Source organism: Scyliorhinus torazame, chromosome 12 (genome assembly GCF_047496885.1).
Source record: "Scyliorhinus torazame isolate Kashiwa2021f chromosome 12, sScyTor2.1, whole genome shotgun sequence".
NCBI classification, from domain to species: Eukaryota; Metazoa; Chordata; class Chondrichthyes; order Carcharhiniformes; family Scyliorhinidae; genus Scyliorhinus; species Scyliorhinus torazame.
The window spans coordinates 187,221,620-187,240,135 of record NC_092718.1 but is presented as its reverse complement, the minus strand read 5'-3'; the positions used below and the strand labels follow the sequence as shown (position 1 = coordinate 187,240,135).

The 18,516-nt window shown below is 57.2% G+C and overlaps 1 protein-coding gene across 1 annotated transcript in view; it reads left to right on the top strand.

The window, feature by feature from the left end:
• Positions 1-2,384: 2,384 nt before the first annotated feature.
• The window catches only part of LOC140386809 (apoptosis-inducing factor 3-like), an 89,421-nt gene continuing 73,289 nt past the window's right edge, over positions 2,385-18,516 (top strand). The window contains exon 1 of the mRNA XM_072469516.1: positions 2,385-2,584. Within this exon, the coding sequence (XP_072325617.1) occupies positions 2,560-2,584 (25 nt within the window). The 5' untranslated portion in view covers positions 2,385-2,559. The remainder of the gene's footprint in view (positions 2,585-18,516) is intronic.

The window sequence follows — 18,516 nt, the reverse complement described above, 5'->3', positions numbered from 1 at the left end:
ACTCTGGAGCTGTGAAGCAACTGTCCTAACCACTGTGCTACCATGCTGATTATTAATTAGTTGATAGTTTGACTGGTATCCTGTTTAGATTTGTAATAATTTGTCAAATGCAGTCGATTTACGTTACTATATATTTTTTCACGCCAGTAATGCTTGTGGACATTTTAGACGAGTGGTTTAAAGCTACTAATGAATGCACTGAGACTGCTAGCAACACTAGTTTCAATCTAAAGCAAAATGTGAATGATGGAAATGCACAGCAGGTGCCTGAGAAAGAGGAAAAAGTCTTATTTTCCATGCACAGCCTGCGAGGGACGGTGGAAACATATCTCATCCTACAAAAACACCAAGTGCTGGAAACACTCAGCAGGTTTCAGTTGTAAGTCTTTGTCAAAATTTTCCAGCATTGTCCATTTTTATTTCAGGATTTCCAGCGGCCACAATACTTTGTTCTTTTTCAGTTTCCAGCTTTTTTGACATGTGTATAATACACCCTGCTCTGATTGCGAAAAATGCCTCTGCTATTTGCAAATGGATACAGTTAGGTTAGGTGAGTGGGCCAAAATTTGGCAGATCAGAAGATCATAATGGAGTTTAACGTGGATAGGTGTGAGGTTATCCAGTTTGATGAGAAAATGGAAAAGCAACTTATTATCTAAATGGCGAGAAACTTCAGATTGCTTTGGTGCAGAGGGATCTGGGTGTCCTTGCGCACGAATTGCAGAAAACTAGCATGCAGGTACAGCAGGCAATAAGGAAGGCAAATGGAAATTTGTCCTTTATGGCTAAATGAATAGATTGTAAAAGTAGGGAAGTGTTGTATCTGTACAAGGCATGAGCGAGACCGCACCTGGAGTATTGTGTACAGTTTTGGTCCTCTTATTTGAGGAGGGATGTAGTTACATTAGAGACAGTTCAAAGGAGGTTCACTCGGTTGATTCCAGAGATGAGGGGATTGTGTAATGAAGAGAGATTGTGCAGTTTATACCTATAGTCTCTTGAGTTTAGAAGAATGAGAAGAGATCTAATCGGGGTATGTAAGATGATAAAAGGTGGTATTGTCAAAGTAGATTTAGAGTGGATGATTCCTCTTGTGGGGCAATCTAAAACAAGAGGTGATAGTTTTAGGTTAAGGGGTAGCAGATTTAAAACAGAGATGAGGAGGAATTACTTCTCTCAAAGGGTCCTGAATCCATGGAATTCACTACCCGCAGTGCGGTGGATGCAGGGACTTGAGGAAATTTAAGGAGGAGATGTGCATATTTTTAATTAGTAATAGGTTGAAGGGTTATGGAGAATGAGCAGGAAAATGGAGTTGAGACTGAGACAAAATCAATCTTGATTGTACTGAATGGCGGAGAAGGCTCGAGGGGCTGAATTGCCTACCCCTGCTTCTAGTTCTTATGCTCTTATCATGCCACACTCCCCACAAGCGGTAAAAGGTTTCAGCTGGGAGGGGAGGTGTGTTGTGGGACCTTCCTTAAACTGCTCAACAGTCTTGTAATTTTCCTGTCTCATGCTTTTCTATTTCTTAATACAAGTATACAGTATCGCAAGACCAGTTTTCATGTTGCTTCGGGGTGCTCTGCGTGAACAACAGTTTCAGTTTAGTGTTCCAGCCAAAAATACTGCTGCGTAAATGACAAATAGCATAAAGCAATAGGGCTGTGTTTAGAGTACAGGAGTTTGTTGAGTTCACTGATCCCAGCATGAAAAACAAACCTGGAGGCACAGGGTCTGTTACATTCTCAATGGTTTTATTAATACTGCAGACCCTTCATAAACTGGTGCCAAACATCAGGCTTCATGGGACGCTATTTCCATAAGGTATAAGGAGAGCACAGGTGGCGGCACGGTGGTTAGCACTGCTGCCTCACTGCGCCAGGGACCTGGGTTCGATTCCAGCCTCGGGTGACTGTGTGGAGGTTTACGTTCTCTCCATGTCTGCGTGGTTTTCCGCGTCGGGTGCTCCGGTGTCCTCCGAAGATGTGTAGGTCAGGTGGACTGGCCGTGCTAATTTGCCCCTTAGTGTCCAGGGATGTGCAGGTTCAGCTGCGGGGCGGGGTGGATGGGGGCATAAGACCTGGGGGGGGGGGGGGGGCGGGGCGGTGCAGACTCGATGGGCCGAACGGCCTCCTTCTGTACGGCAAGGGATGGGATCGGTGCCCTTCCCGGTTTGGTTTGGATTGTGGAATCCACATACCCCGGTTTAAACGTGCCGGGTAAAAGTGAGGAAAGTCAGTCAAGTCTCCCTCCCTCCGATGGAAGGCGAAGCGAAAAGTCCTCATTTGTGTCCCCACGGCAATGACAGCGCGGGGAGGGGGCGGGGCGGGGCGGTTCCTAGGACACCGGCAATGATACATAAATAGTGTCTGATTGTTGACACTGGCCTCAGTCGCTGTGCGCGCCGACACTCGGCTATTTCCGCAGCTGCCCACTGATCCCTCTGGCCCAAACCCACACCGCTGCCCCCGGTGGGTGGGCACCCGGAGAGCCCGCCAGCGGCTCCACCACTCGCTCCCTGCTCCTGCCTTAAAAAAAAACAATCCATCCAACGCCATGGGAGCGACCAAATCCAAATCAGGTAGGGAGAGGATGGAGGAAGGCACCGGTTTTGACCCAAGTCTGGGCGGGCAATCAACCGATGACACCTGATTTCAGGTTTATTTATTTTTTGGCGGTATTCCAGTTGGTGTCCCGCCGAGAGGAGCTGGCCAGACTGTTGTCCAGTGCGGACGGTTGAAGACGCCGAGGACATTTCAATGCCCCCATTCCAAAGCGAGCTCGGATAGTGACTTAATCGGGGTTTCAAATTTGCCGCGGCAGACAGTCCAAGTAGCCGAGCTGGTCGGTTTTTAAAAATATATATATAATAAATCAAGGACTAAAATTGCGCACCGGCCTCCCGTTCCAAATAGCGTCAGGAAGAGTGAGGCCGGCGTGCTTTTAGAATGACAATCCCCTCGACCCCAATCTCCCCAGCGTGACACTTGCAGCTCTGGTCGCTATTTCTTATTCAGAGAGTGGTGTGTGGGTTTAGGGTTTACGAATGATTCCTGATAATACAAAAAAAAAGCCGTGTTAGAGTCAGTGCCACGGGCAGGGCGGGGATCTGGTTCTACTCTCGCAATATAAACTTTACCGCACGTCAGATAAGCAGTAATTAATTAAAGTCGGGTGTTAAAAGCTAGCTCCATGAATGTGAAATATCAAGTTGTATCTCAGTGCCATATTGATTTTGTTTTCTCTCTCACTGGCGGATCTGCCTTCATGGGGCACATGGACATGGTGCAATGCCGTGGGCGAGGAGTGAGCGGGCTGAGTGATGCACGATCAATTGCACAAGTTGGGTATAACTGTGGCTTTATTACAGTCAGATGTGTAGCCTCCTGCTGCAGCTGGCGAAATGGCAGGGCACTGGAGCCCATACATATTTATACAGTTCTCCGTGAGCGGAGCCAGCCAGCAGGAGCTACCGGAGAACCTGTAGTGCAGGTCCGACCTTACTTCTCCTATTACAGTGGTTCACTACATTCACCCCCTATTAATAATGAGTCCGGCTGGGGTGACGTGAAACTATATACAATTAGTGCAATTATGTACAGTGGTAGGGAAATAAAAGTCCATGTTGACGGTCCGGAGTCCGTCAAAGGTTCAGCCGGTCCGGTGCTTTGGAGCTTCGTTCGGAGCGGCGTAACGGTGGTGGCGAAGTCGGTGCTGGCGGTGGTGGAGGTGGCACCGATGGTGGAGGTGGCACCGATGGCAGTGGTGGCGGTGCTGATGCTGGCCAGTCATCGGGGAACTCCGGGAGCGTGCCGAAGTCCTCTTCGCTGTCTTGTGCGGAAAAGGGGGAGGGGGGGTTCTGGAGGGGTCAATATTGGCGGCGCGGTGGGGCGCATTAGTGGGGGTGTGTGTTGGGGTGGAACCTGACGGTGCCAGGTCCCTGAGTGAGACAGTATCTTGGCGGCCGTCGGGGAACTCAATGTAGGCATATTGAGGGTTGACGTGGAGCAGGTGAACCCTGTCCACCAAGGGTACCGCCTTGTGGAGTCGGACGTGCCTACGGAGAAGGACCAGTCCTGGAGCAGCGAGCCAAGTCGGGGGCGACACCCAGGATGTGGACTTCCTGGGGAAGGTAAAAACACGTTCATGGGGTGTGTTATTAGTGGCGGTGCACAATAGTGACCGGATGGAGTGCAGAGCGTCAGGGAGGACCTCCTGCCAGCGAGAGGCTGGGAGGTTCCTGGACAGTAGGGCCAGCTGGACGGCCCTCCAATCCGTCCCATTCTCCCGTTCTACTTGCCCGTTTCCCCAGGGGTTGTAGCTGGTTGTCCTGCCGGAGGCTATACCCCTGCTGAGCAGGAACTGACGCAGCTCATCGCTCATGAATGAGGATCCCCTGTCACTGTGGATGTAGGCGGGGAAACCAAACAGAGCGAAGATGGTGCTGAGGACCTTGATGACGGTGGCAGACGTCATATCGGGGCATGGGATGGCGAAGGGGAATCTGGAGTACACATCGACCACACAGAGAATGCACGTGTTACGGTCGGTGGAGGGGAGGGGCCCTTTGAAATCCACGCTGAGGCCTTCAAAGGGGTGGGAAGCCTTCACCAGGCGCGCACGGTCTAGCCGGTAGAAGTGCGGCTTGCACTCCGCACAGACCTGGCAGTCCCTGGTAACTGTCCTTACTTCCTCGACGGAGTAGGGCAGATTGCGAGCTTTGACCAGATGGTACAATCGAGTGAACCCCGGGTGACAAAGGCTGTCGCGTAGGGCCCGGAGTTGGTCCACTTGTGCGCTGGCACATGTACCTCGGGAGTGGGCGTCTGGGGGCTCATTGAGTTTACCGGGGCGATACAAGATCTCATAATTATAGATGGAGTGCTTGATTCTCCACCGTAAGATTTTATCATTTTGATATTGCCCCGCTGTGTGTTATTGAACATGAAGGCTACCGACCGTTGGTCCGTAAGGAGAGTGAATCCCTTACCGGCCAGGTAATGCCTCCAATGCCGCACAGCTTCAAAGATAGCTTGGGCCTCCTTTTCAACGGATGAGTGTCGAATTTCAGAGGCATGAAGGGTACGGGAAAAGAATGCCACGGATCTGCCTGCCTGGTTTAGAGTGGCGGCAAGAGCGACTTCTGAAGCATCGCTTTCTACTTGGAAAGGCAGTGACTCGTCCACTGCGCGCATCCCGGCCTTGGCGATGTCTGCTCTGATGCGGGCAAAAGCATGTTGTGCCTCGGCCGCAAGGGGGAATTGGGAGGACTGAATGAGTGGACGGGCTTTGTCCGCATAGTTTGGGACCCACTGAGCGTAGTAGGAAAAGAACCCCAGGCAGCGTTTGAGGGCCTTGGGGCAGTGGGGGAGGGGAAGTTCCATGAGGGGGCGCATGCGCGCGGGGTCGGGCCCGAGAAGTCCGTTTTGGACTATATAGCCGAGAATGGCTAACCGGGTTGTGCTGAACACACACTTCTCTTTGTTGTAGGTCAGGTTGAGAAGAGTGGCAGTGCGGAGGAAGTTATCGAGGTTGGCATCGTGGTCCTGCTGGTCATGGCGGCAGATGGTGACATTATCTAAGTACGGAAAGGTGGCCCGCAAATCGTACTGGTCGACCATTCGGTCCATCTCTGTTTGGAAGACCGAGACCCCATTTGTGACACTGAAAGGGACCCTAAGGAAGGGGTAGAGGCGGCCGTCTGCCTCGAAGGCAGTGTATGGCCGGTCCGACTTCCGGATGGGGAGCTGGTGGCGGATTTCAGGTCAATTGTTGAGAAGACCTGGTATTGTGCAATCTGATTGACCATATCAGATATGCGTGGGAGGGGGTACGCGTCGAGCTGCGTGTACCTATTGATGGTCTGGCTGTAGTCCACGACCATCCTATGTTTCTCTCCAGTTTTAACCACTACCACTTGGGCTCTCCAGGGGCTGTTGCTGGCCTCGATAATACCCTCCTTAAGCAGCCGCTGGACTTCGGACCTGATGAAGGTCTTGTCCTGGGTGCTGTACCGTCTGCTCCTAGTGGCAACGGGCTTGCAATCCACAATTAGATTGGCAAAAAGGGAGGGGGGATCGATCTTGAGGGTTGCGAGGCCGCAAACAGTAAGGGGGGGGGGGGTAATGGCCCGCCGAATTTGAGGGTGAGGCTCTGGAGGTTGCACTGGAAGTCCAGGCCCAACAGGAGTGCAGCGCAGAGATTAGGAAGGACATAGAGGCGGAAGTTACTAAATTCTACGCCCTGGACTGTGAGGGTGACTGTACAAAAGCCTTGGATCGGGACGGAGTGGGATGATTGGCAGGGTGGACCGCGAGGGAGCAGCGCCTTACCGTATCTGGATGAATGAAGCTTTCGGTGCTCTCGGAGTCCAGCAGGCACGAGGTCGCGTGGCCGTTGATTTTAACCGTCGTCGACATGGTGGCCAGGTTGTGCGCGCGAGATTGGTCAGCGTCATCGAAGCGAGCTGCGGGTAGCCATCGCATGCTTCGGGTGGAGAGCGTGTGCGGTTCCGCTGTCGGGATGTCCGGAGACCTTGTGGGGGATAAGATGGCGGCGCCCATGGTGCGCACATTGTGGTGTCGGGACAAGGTGGCGGCGCCCATGGTGCTCATATTGCAGGGTCGGGCCAAGATGGCGGCACCCATGGTGCGCACAATGCGGGGTCGGGACAAGATGGCGGCGCCTATTGGTCATACTTGGACCCGGGAGGAGAAGATGGCGGCTCCCATTGTGCGTCGGGCGTGGGGAAAAGCGGGCGCGATCGCGGCGACTGCGCGGGCCTGGCACACAGCCGCGAAGTGGCCCTTTTTACTGTAGGCTTTACAAACGGCAGTGCGGGCCGGGCAGTGCTGGCGGGGGTGCTTCTGCTGACCGCAGAAGTAGCAGCGGGGACCCCCGGGGTGCGGAGGGGTGGGAAGGAGTAGAAGGGTGGGCAGCGCGGCGGGAGAGGTACGATTGTACGTTACAGGATGCGACCGTCATGGAGAGCGCAAGGTTTTCGTCTCCGCCAGTTCGAGCGTGGCCCCTTCCAGCAATCGTTCTCGGATGCGGTCCGACGCAATCCCCGTCACGAAGGCATCGCGCATGAGGAGATTCGAGTGTTCGGCGGCCATGACGGCCTGACAGTCACAGTCCCGGACGAGTAATTCGGATAGCCATTCTGTGGAAAATCTGACTAATAAATTGATGCACGATCAAATCCACAAAGACTAAAGTTGGGTACAACTGTGGCTTTATTACAGTCAGATGTGGTCTCCTGCTGCAGCTGGCGAAATGGCAGGGTCATACATGACTGGAGGTCATACATATTTTTACAGTTCTCCGTGGGCGGAGCCAGCTTGCAGGAGCCACCGGCGAACCTGTAGTGCAGGTCCTACCTTACATCTCCTATTACAGTGGTTCACCACACTGGGGGTAGGCAGAGCAGAACTGGAGTTGATGCATGGAGGTAAAGGAGGAGAATGCTGTGCAGGAGAAAGATGTCAAGGGAAAGGAGCAACAGGCTTTAATCAGGTTGGACTGGAGGGTGAGCAGATTGAGGGGGGGGGGGGGACCTGAATGGGAAAGGGTTGGGCAAAGGCAATTCCACCTCCTGGGGTGGGGTTGTAGGGAAGGGATTTTACCTGGAAGGTTGTGGTAAATTTAGGTGGTGTATGGTAGGACCTGTACTACAGGTACGTTGGTAGTCCCTGCCTGCTGGCTCTGCGCAGTAGGCAGAGTATAAATATGTGTGTCCTCCGATGCCAACCTTGCCAAATTTCTCCACACCGCCACTCTCCTAAACCTCACCTACAACAAGGGAAGTGCGTGATTAGCACGACCCGCTTAGCCATCCTCGGCTATGCGCCCCCTCATGGAGCTCCCCCTTCCCCACTGCCCCAAGGCCCTCAAACACTGTCTGGGGTTCTTTTCATACTACGCCCAGTGGGTCCTAAACTATGCGGACAAGGCCCGCCCACTCATACAGCCCACCCATTTTCCCCTGACAGCCGAGGCACAACAGGCCTTCGCCCGTATCAGAGCCGATATCGCCAAGGCCGGGATGCACGCAGTAGATGAGACACTGCCCTTTCAAGCAGAGAGCGATGCATCAGACGTCGCTCTAGCTGCCACCCTCAATCAGGCAGGCAGGCCCGTGGCATTCTGCCATTCTGCATTTGCATTCTTTTCCTGCATGCCTCAGAGATTCGGCACTCATCCGTCGAAAACGAGAGCCAAGCTATCGTTGAAGCGGCATTGGAGGCATTACCTGGCCGGCAGGAGATTCACTCTCCTCACTGACCAACGTTCGGTAGCCTTCATGTTCACTAACGCACAGTGGGGCAACATCAAGAATGATAAGATCTTGAGGTGGAGGATCAAGCTCTCCACCTACAATTACGAGATTTTGTATCGCCCTGGCAAGCTCAACGAGCCCCCAGACGCCCTATCCCGAGATACATGTGCCAGCGCACAAGTAGACCGACTCCAGGCCTTTGTCACCCGGGAGTCACACGGTTGTACCATTTTATAAAGGCCCGCAATCCGCCTTATTCCGTCGAGGAAGTACGGACAATCACCAGGGACTGTCAGGTCTGCACGGAGTGCAAGCCGCACTTCTACCGGCCAGACTGTACGCGCCTGGTGAAGGCCTCTCGCTCCTTTGAGTGCCTCAGCGTGGATTTCAAAGGGCCCCTCCCCTCCACCAACCGTAACACGTATTTTCTCAGTGTGGTCGATGAGTACAGCAGATTCCCCTTCGCCATCCCATGTCCCGACATTACTTCTGCCACGTTCATCAAAGCCCTCAACACAACCTTCGCTCTGTTTGGTTTCCCCGCCTACATCTACAGTGACAGGGGATCCTTATTCATGAGTGATGAGCTACGTCAGTTCCTGCTCAGCAGGGGTATTGCCTCCAGCAGGATGACAAGCTATAACCCCAGGGGAAACGGGCAAGTAGAACGGGAGAATGGGACGGATTGGAGGGACGTCCAGCTGGCCCTACGGTCCAGGAACCTCCCAGCCTCTCGCTGATGCTCTGCACTCCATCCGGTCACTATTGTGCACCGCCACTAATAACACGCCCCATGAACGTGTTTTTACCTTCCCCAGGAAGTCCACATCTGGGGTGTCGCTCCCGATTTGGCTCGCTGCTCCAGGACCGGTCCTTCTCCGTAGGCACGTCCGACTCCACAAGGTGGTATGTACCCTTGGTGGACAGGGTTCACCTGCTCCACGCCAACCCTCAATATGCCTACATTAAGTTCCCCGATGGCCGCCAAGGATGTCGCTCCCGACTTGGCTTGCAGCTCCAGGACCGGTCCTGCTCCGTAGGCACGTCCGACCCCACAAGGCGGACCCGTTGGTGGAAAGGGTGCAATTGCTCCATGCAAACCCCCAGTACGCCTACGTAGCATACCCCGATGGCTGCCAGGATACTGTCTCCCTCAGGGACCTGGCACCAGCAGGTTCCACACACACACACCCCTCCGGCCCGGCGCCACCCTCCCCTCCCCCGGCGCTCCCAGCAGCAACCCCCCCAGGACCATCCGTCCTCCCCCTGCCCACGCCCGATGATGAAGAGGATTTTGGCACGCTCCCGGAGTCACCGAAGACCAGACCAGCATCGGCATCGCCGCCACCACATCGTCGCTCCCAGCGGCACATCAAGGCCCCGGACCGGTTAAACCTCTAACTGGTCCACTGGACTTCAAAAGACATTTTTTTTCCTCTCCAGGATTGTAAGTGTAAAACCCATTTGTTGTATATGGTTCTCCACCACCCCCGCCGGACAGAATTTTAACAGGGGGCAAATGTGGTAAACAACTGTTGCACCTCTATTAGGTGATGTATGGTAGGACCTGTACTACAGGTATGTTGGTAGTCCCTGTCTGCTGGCTCCGCCCAGTAGGCAGCGTATAAATGTGTGTGTCCTGCATGCTGCAGCCATTTCGCCAGCTGCTGTGGGAGGCCACACATCTTAGCGCAATAAAGCCTCAGTTGTATCCAACTCAAGTTTTCGTGAAATTGATCGTGCATCAAAGGTGGAAGATTTTTTTGATGGGACAGCTCTGAGAAGTGCAAATTAAATTCTCTAAGGTGGGGGGCTACTGGGACGGGATAGTGTGCTAAACTGGGGGGGGGGGGTTGGTTACTGGGACGGGATGGTGTGCTAAACTATTTCTCAATTTAAGAAGAGGTGCAAACGTTTGGTTTGAAGAGGGAACTATAGTGCTCTTGGTCTTGTTTAGACTCTGCTGAGGTCCGAAAAATTATTTTTTTTGAAAAATATTTTATTGAGGCATTTATATATTAACACAGTAGATAAAAACACCACCCAACTCCAACCAACATGGCAGTACATAACCAGCTCAACAAAATACCCCACTGACCCACCCCCACATTACCCAAATGTAAGGAAAATGTTAACTTTATTTAGAAACTGTTTATTGCGGCATGCTACCCATGACATCAAGATCATGAGACATTGGGCGTCATTCTCCGACCCCCCAGAGGGTCGGAGAATGGCTGTTGGCCGCCGTGAATCCCGCCCCCGCCGGTTGCCGAAGTCTCCGAAGGGAGAAAAGTCGGCGGGGCGTTAATGTCGCCGCTGCCGCGGAGAATGTCACGGGGTCTGCACAAGGCAGCCGATTTTCGGCCTGCCGATATTCTCCCTTCCGGGTGGGCCGAAGTCCCGTCGACGTGATGACCGTTCACGTCGACGTAAATTAAGCCTCCTTTTCATTGGCGTGACCCGGTGCTCCAGGCTCACGCCGACCAGCGTGGAGGTGAGGTGACGGCCTGGGGGGTTGGCTCTGGGCAGGCAATGGCGTGGCCGCAGTCTGAATGCGTGAGGAGAGGTGTGTCTCGGGTTGTGTGTGTGTGTGTGCGGCGGGGGGGGGGGGGGGGGGGTGGTGGTTAGAGTAGGCTGGGCTCCGGGGGAGTGCCGGGAGGGGGGTCCATGCGGGGAGGTGGATGGGGGGGGGTCCGTGCTGGGGGGTGGAGGTTGGGGGGGGTCCGTGACAGGGTGGAGGTTGGGGGGGGGTCCGTGCCGGGGGTGGAGGTTGGGGGGGGTCCGTGCCGTGCCGGGGGGGGAGGTTGGGGGGGGGGTCCGTGCCATGCCGGGGTGGGGGTTGGGGGGGGATCCGTGCTGGGGTTGAGTTTGGGGGGGGGGGGTCCGTGCTGGGGTGGAGGTTGGGGGGGGGGGTGGGGGGTCCGTGCCGGGGTGGAGGTTGGGGGGGGGTCCGTGCTGGGGTGGAGGTCGGGGGGGGGGGTCTGTGCTGGGGTGGAGGTTGGGGGGGGTCCGTGCTGGGGTGGAGGTTGGGGGGGGTCCGTGCTGGGGTGGAGGTTGGGGGGGGGGTCCGTGACGGGCTGGAGGTTGGGGGGGGGGTCTGTGCTGGGGTGGAGGTTGGGGGGGGGTCCGTGCTGGGGTGGAGGTTGGGGGGGGGGTCCGTGCTGGGGTGGAGGTTGGGGGGGGGTCCGTGCTGGGGTGGAGGTTGGGGGGGGGTCCGTGCCGGGGTGGAGGTTGGGGGGGGGTCCGTGCTGGGGTGGAGGTTGGGGGGGGTCCGTGCCGTGCCGGGGTGGAGGTTGGGGGGGGTCCGTGCCGTGCCGGGGTGGAGGTTGTGGGGGGGTCCGTGCCGGGGTGGAGGTTGGGGGGGGGTCCGTGCTGGGGTGGAGGTTGGGGGGGGTCCGTGCCGGGGTGGAGGTTGGGGGGGGGTCCGTGCTGGGGTGGAGGTTGGGGGGGGTCCGTGCCGTGCCGGGGTGGAGGTTGGGGGGGGTCCGTGCCGTGCCGGGGTGGAGGTTGTGGGGGGATCCGTGCCGGGGTGGAGGTTGGGGGGGGGGTCCGTGCTGGGGTGGAGGTTGGGGGGGGGGGGTCCGTGACGGGGTGGAGGTTGGGGGGGGGTCCGTGCCGGGGTGGAGGTTGTGGGGGGTCCGTGCCGTGCCGGGGGGGAGGTTGGGGGGGGGGGTCCGTGCCGTGCCGTGCCGGGGTGGAGGTTGGGGGTTGGGGGGGGGTCCGTGCTGGGGTGGAGGTTGGGGGCGGGGGTCCGTGCTGGGGTGGAGGTTGGAGGGGGGGGGGGGGTCATCCAGCGATGTTGGCCGCCGTGGTGGCAGCCGCTCATGTCTATGTTGCCCTGGATGAGGAGGGGGAGCGTGCCAGAGGGGTGGCGCAGGCTGCCGCAGAGGGGCAGGCGGCAGCCGCCCAGGCTGGAGGGACACCTGACCGACAGGACGAGGAGGGGGAGGAGGACGTCGCGGCCCCACGGCAACGGAGGCACCCGAGGGCGCCCCGTGTGTACCGGCCCCGGCAGTCATACCAGGACCTCACGGACCGGGAATGCAGGAGGAGACTCCGGATGAGCCGGGAAACCGTGGCACACATCTGCCACCTGCTGGCACACCTGTCACCGCGTGGCACTGGCGGGGGACAGCCTCCGTCAAGGTTACGGTGGCCCTGAACTTTTATGCAACGGGGTCATTCCAGGCACCGAGTGGGGACCTGTCCGGCATATCGCAGACATCGGTGCACCGGTGCATCCGGGCAGTGACAGATGCCCTATATGCCACGGCGCACCGCTACATCCGCTTCCTCGTGGACCGGGCCAGCCAAGATGCCCGGGCCGTGGGCTTCTCTGCCGTGGCCGGGTTCCCCATGGTCCAGGGCGCGATCGATGGGATGCACGTCGCCGTGCGGCCACCTGCAGATAACAGGGCCGTGTTCACTAATAGGAAGGGGACCTATTCGATGAACGGACAGGTGGTCTGCGACCACCGCATGATGATCCTGCACGTCTGCGCCCGTCACCCAGGCAGTGTACACGACTCATTCGTGTTGTCGCGGTAGGGACGCCATCCCCGGCTGAGGGGCTGGTTGCTGGGCGACAGGGGCTACCCATTGCGATCGTGGCTGATGACGCCTATACGGAGGCCACGCAATGAGGCGGAGAACCGCTACAATGATGCCCATGTAGCGACAAGGGGAGTGATCGAGAGGTGCTTTGGCGTGCTGAAGATGCATTTCAGGTGCCTGGACCTCTCTGGGGGTGCCCTCCAGTATCGGTCAGATAGGGCCGGCCGCATCATTGTGGTGTGCTGCGTCCTGCACAACATAGCCCAGCAGAGGGGCGATGTGCCGCAGGCAGAGGAGGGCGGAGTGGAGGAGCTGCAGGAAGAGGCCCAGTCCTCCCAGATGAGGGGGATGGGGGCAATGGTCAGGGCAGACGGGGTAGACACAGGCGGGTGGCTGTCCACCGTTACCGGCTGGCCCAGCGGGCACGGGACAGACTGATAGACGCCCGCTTCACTGACTAGATGGGCGTGGGAATCGGGTAGTATGGCCACAGACCGCACACCATGGCAACAGCCGACCACCCACACCCCCCACCCATCCACCCACCCAGCACCCTCACCCCCCTCCCCACCCACCCCACCCGCATGCACCCCCCCCCCCCATTGCCGATCCACCTGCGGCACAACGGGCCGGGCTCACACAGTTGCGGGTGGACGCGTGTCTATCGCAGGCCATGGAGGATGATGACAACCCGCCCTGCGATGAGCTCCTGGCTCTACATCGTTGGACTATGTCTGACCCATGGCCACAGTACCACCATCCACCCGGACCATCCCTGCATGCGGCTGTGACACTGCAGCACACGGTCCTGTCCTCTGCCCGGGGGGATGTTGATGGCGGCCCAGGGGGAAGGGGCAGACTCACCTGGGGCTGAGGTAAGACCACCCCTCACACACACACACTTGCGCTCAACGTACATGACACCCCCGCACACTTTGGACAGAGCACAAAGGCAGCTTCGGTAGGTGTAACATTGACTTTAATAACCAAAGGAGTTCATGCACGTGCCCTAGCCCCTAAAACTCATCTGTGCCCTGCACCCGTGCCAACTTACTCAGTGTCTAATTGTTTGGCCTTACGGGCCCTTTGACTACGTCTACGTGGTTCCCCAGACGGTACAGCAGAACTGGAGGTGGACTCCTGTGATTCCTGCCCTCTGACACTGGAATCCCTTTGGCGGCTATTTCCTGGGGCGTCCTGGCCTAGATGGGCCAGGCTGCGGCCCCGGGCGACTGGGATGGCGAGCTGCCAGCCTGTCCTGCCCGTTGCCCACCCGATGCACCTGGGACGGAAGGGGGGGAGTCCGAGGTGTCGCGGTGTACCGGGACCTCCCCTGCAGAGGGAGCCGGGACGGACCACACCACCTCCTCCTCCCTCGGGGTGCCCGATGGCCCCCAGGCCTCTACATGGGTGGGGGATGCGAACGGACTGGCCATCCGACGCCCCCCCGACATCTGGCGCTGCCAGTCCTGGAGGCCCGTGCTGGTATCGACAGGGGTCTGCAGGTTTGCAGCCATGGAGCCCAGGGGGTTGGCAAACCCTGTCTGTGACAGTGCGACGCCGGCTCGCACATGGCCCACTGGCACCGATGCCCTCAGCGATGGCCTGCAGAGACTGGGCCATGGCCTGCTGAGACTGGGCCATGGCCTGCTGAGACTGGGCCATGGCCTGCAGAGACTGGGCCATGGCCTGCTGAGACTGGGCTATGGCGTTGAGCGCCTCTGCCATCTGGCCCTGGCACTGGCTCATGGCCTCCTGTGAGAGGGCAGCCATTTCCTGGGCCACAGACGCCGCCTGCACGGAAGGCCCCAGGCCTCGCAAACCGTTCCCCATGCCTGACACCGTCGCACCCATTGCCTCCACCGCGGACGCCACCCGTGCGGTGTCGGCCTGAGTGGCACGCATGACCGGCACCACTCCCAGCTCCTGGACGCGGGTGGACTCCTCCACCTGCGACCGCCGCAAGCCGCCCGTCACCCTCTTCGCTCGTCTCCGGGTCGGTGGTTGCATTGGATCTATGTGTGGGTGTGGTAACTGCAGGAACCCGGGATCCATCTGGGCGGCAGATGTTCGCTTGGGCTGGGCTGCCCTCCGACCGCCCGGTTCCTCTGCTGCTCCTACCTCCACCTGCTGTACCGGGACGGCTGTGTTGTGCGCACCAGTGAGTGTACCAGACGCCTCATCACTAAAGTGCCCAACCGTGGTGAGTGTTTCTGCGATGGTGGAGGGTGTTGGTGACAGCAGTGGCGTTGTGTCGTGCTCTTCGTCCCACTCTGAGTCCATGGCACTTTGGGGTGGGAGTTCGTCTCCACCTATCCACTCTGAGTCACTGTCCGGTATTTCGTCTTCCTGGGTAGTGCTGTCCTGGGTAGTGGTGTCCTGGGTAGTGGTGTCCTGGGTAGTGGTGTCCTGGCTCGGATGTGACGGGAGCCTGTGGCTGTCCCCCCTCGTCGCTGGGTGGTCGCTCCCGCACATTACGGGGGTGTCGTCTCCCTGTTGCTCCAGGTCTCTCCGTCTCCCGTGGTGTGCGAGGGGCATCCTGCGGGCGTCGCATGCTGGAGGGTCCGGGTCTCTCCGTCTCCCGTGGTCTCCGAGGGGCATCCTGCGGGCGTCGCATGCTAAGGGTCCGGGTCTCTCCGTCTCCCATGGTCTCCGAGGGGCATCCTGCGGGCGTCGCATGCTGGAGGGTGCAGGTCTCTCCGTCTCCTGTGGTCGAGGGGCATCCTGCGGGCGTCGCATGCTGGGAGGGTGCGGGTCTCTCCGTCTCCTGTGGTCTCCGAGGGGCATCCTGCGGGCGTCGCATGCTGGAGGGTGCGGGTCTCTCCGTCTCCTGTGGTCTCCGAGGGGCATCCTGCGGGCGGTCTGCATCTGCGGGGATGGGTGCCTGGACGTTTGGTCCTGCGATACACAATGAAGCATGCATGGTTAGACATCAGGCAGTGATCAGGTGATTCGGGGGAGGGGGATATAGGGGAGGGGGGATATGGGGACGGGCTGTCGGTGGCTCACTCGCTAGTACGCCCCCGACCTCTGCATCAGCAACCTCCCGGTCCTCAGGTCCGCCAGCCAGTTCCAGGGCCCTTTCCTCGTGTACGGTCAGTGGCCTCTCATCAGCGGGCCCTCCTCCAGTCCTCACATGCTCCCTATTGTTGTGGCGCGCTTCTCCTGTGGGGGGGGGGGCAGGGGTAAAAGGCAACAGTGTTAGGCAGGTATATGAATGCACGCCATCGGTTGCACGTGCATTGCAGAGGTTAAGGTTAGGGCTGGATTCACTTGGGGATATGGGGGAGGGGGGGATATGGGGGAGGGGGGATATGGGGGAGGGGGGGATATGGGGGAGGGGGGGGATATGGGGGAGGGGGGGATATGGGGGAGGGGGGGATATGGGGAGGGGGGGATATGGGGGAGGGGGGATATGGGGAGGGGGATATGGGGGAGGGTCACCCTGCCTGCTCTGACGAGGTCGTTCACCTTCTTGTGGCACTGGGTGCCTGTCCGTGGTGTCAGGGCCACAGCGGTGACGGCCTCTGTCACTTCCCTCCACAGACGCCGGCTGTGGTGTGGGGCAACTCTGCGGCCGTGCCCGGGATACAGGGCGTCCCTCCTCTGCTCCACCGCGTCCAGGAGCGCCTCCACATCGCGTGATTCGAACCTCGGGGCTGAGCGACGGCCCAGCCATCCAGTCGGGTGTTGCGGTCGGGTGGGGGGGAGCAGCGCGGCCTTATGAGCCGTCACGCCGTGCAGCGCGTATGACGCTGCACGGCGTAAACCACTGCGCAAGCGCGGATCCCGTTACGTCGCTGCTAGCCCATTTCGGGCCGGAGACTATCGACCCATTTTTCCGACGTGACGCAAGTCGGATTTGCGCCGTTTGTTCCGCCGATCGGCGGACTTTCCGCCGATAACGGAGAATTTCGCCCATTATCTCCCTTCCTGTGATGTACACTGTCTCATGAGCATATCAGATAGAATTGATAATCTCTGATACAATATCTCTCCAAGTCAATTGCATGCCACTATGTCCTCCATCCCCCACCCCTCCCCCAAGTTTCTGACTTCAATATTCTTTTTATAATGCCCAAATGTCTTTGGTACAATCATTACAGTGCATTGAGTCAAGTCTTGGCATGTCCACTCATTCATCAACTGCACTGAAGTGTCCTCTCTTTTCATAGTATTGTCTGAAAATGGGAATGTACGGCATGTACGCTGACAATCCTTCAAAGTACTCTCTGACCTGGGCCCCGTCTTAATCAGATTTCTGTGTCTCTCCAACTTCATTTATTCACTGAGTTGTTGCTGGTTGAGTTTTGATTGTTGTCAATGCAAAGGTTTCTACCACTTCAAGGGTTATACCACCTTGTTCAGGTCTTCCCACTAAGATGTGGGACAAAGCATCTATTGTTTTCCTGGAACGTAATATATTTTTGCATCAAATCTCATCTGTTTGTATTGTTGGTGGCATTTTTGTGAACGGCTTGTGTTCACTAAGAGTTTGTGATCTGCCTCTGTCTTGAAGTTGAGACCAAGAGCACAATCTGAAAACTTTTCACAGCCCATATAGCAGAAAATGATTCTTTATCACAACCTATCTCTCAGTTCAGTTTTTGCTAGTGAATGGAATGCTTAGTAAACTATGTTTTCCATCCCTCTGCATCTAATCCTGGAGAAGATGGGCGAAATTCTCCCCCAACGGCGCGATGTCCGCCGACTGGCGCCAAAAACGTTGCAATCAGACGGGCATCGCGCCGGCCCAAAGGTGCGGAATGCTCCACATCTTTGGGGGCCGAGCCCCAACATTGAGGGGCTAGGCCGGCGCCGGAGGGATTTCCGCCCCGCCAGCTGGCGGAAATGGCATTTGTTGCCCCGCCAGCTGGCGGAAATGGCATTTGATGCCCCGCCAGCTGGCGCGGAAATGCGGCGCATGCGCGGGAGCGTCAGCTGCCGCCGACAGTTTCCCGCGCATGTGCAGTGGGGCGAGTCTCTTCCGCCTCCGCCATGGTACCGGAGACTTCGGCGGGGGGTCGGAGAATGACGCCCGATGTATCTAATGGACTGATGATGGATGGTTTTGTGTCATAGTGAGTAAAATGTCAGCTTTTTCTTCAAAGCCCTCAGTTGTGCTTTCTGCCAGGACCACCGAGGAACTTCAGAATTGGCTGTGAGAATTCTCATTTGTTGAGTTTTCAGGTACACATCCTGTAGGCATTGCAGCACAGCTCTTGGTCTAATGCCATGTTCTTTCTGAGTGCACCCATGGATCAACATCCATGTGACATAGGACTCCCATCTAGTCCCTCTCGGCTACTTTATTATCCTCTTTCTGGTTGCCGAAGGTAATCCAGTGGGACAAAATCTCCCAAATGGTGTAATGAAGGTTGTGAGCACTCTTCATCGAGGGGTTGTTGCTAACAGTATTTGCATCCAACTTCATGAAGATTGAACTCTTAAGTTCACCTCCACAGATCACACGGGGTGAACTTTGTGTTCAACTGCTTTGTTCAGCTGTATAAGATCTAGGCAGATCAGTTGGACTTTGGAGCTAGGACCATCCCTGAGCACAGGTTTGTTGTTTCTGTCACAGGTGAAATAACTCTGAATCAATTTCCTGCTTTACCTTTGGCAAGAACTTTTTTCAGGGTGTAAACAAACTGGCTTAATTTCAGGATGTAGAGTAATGT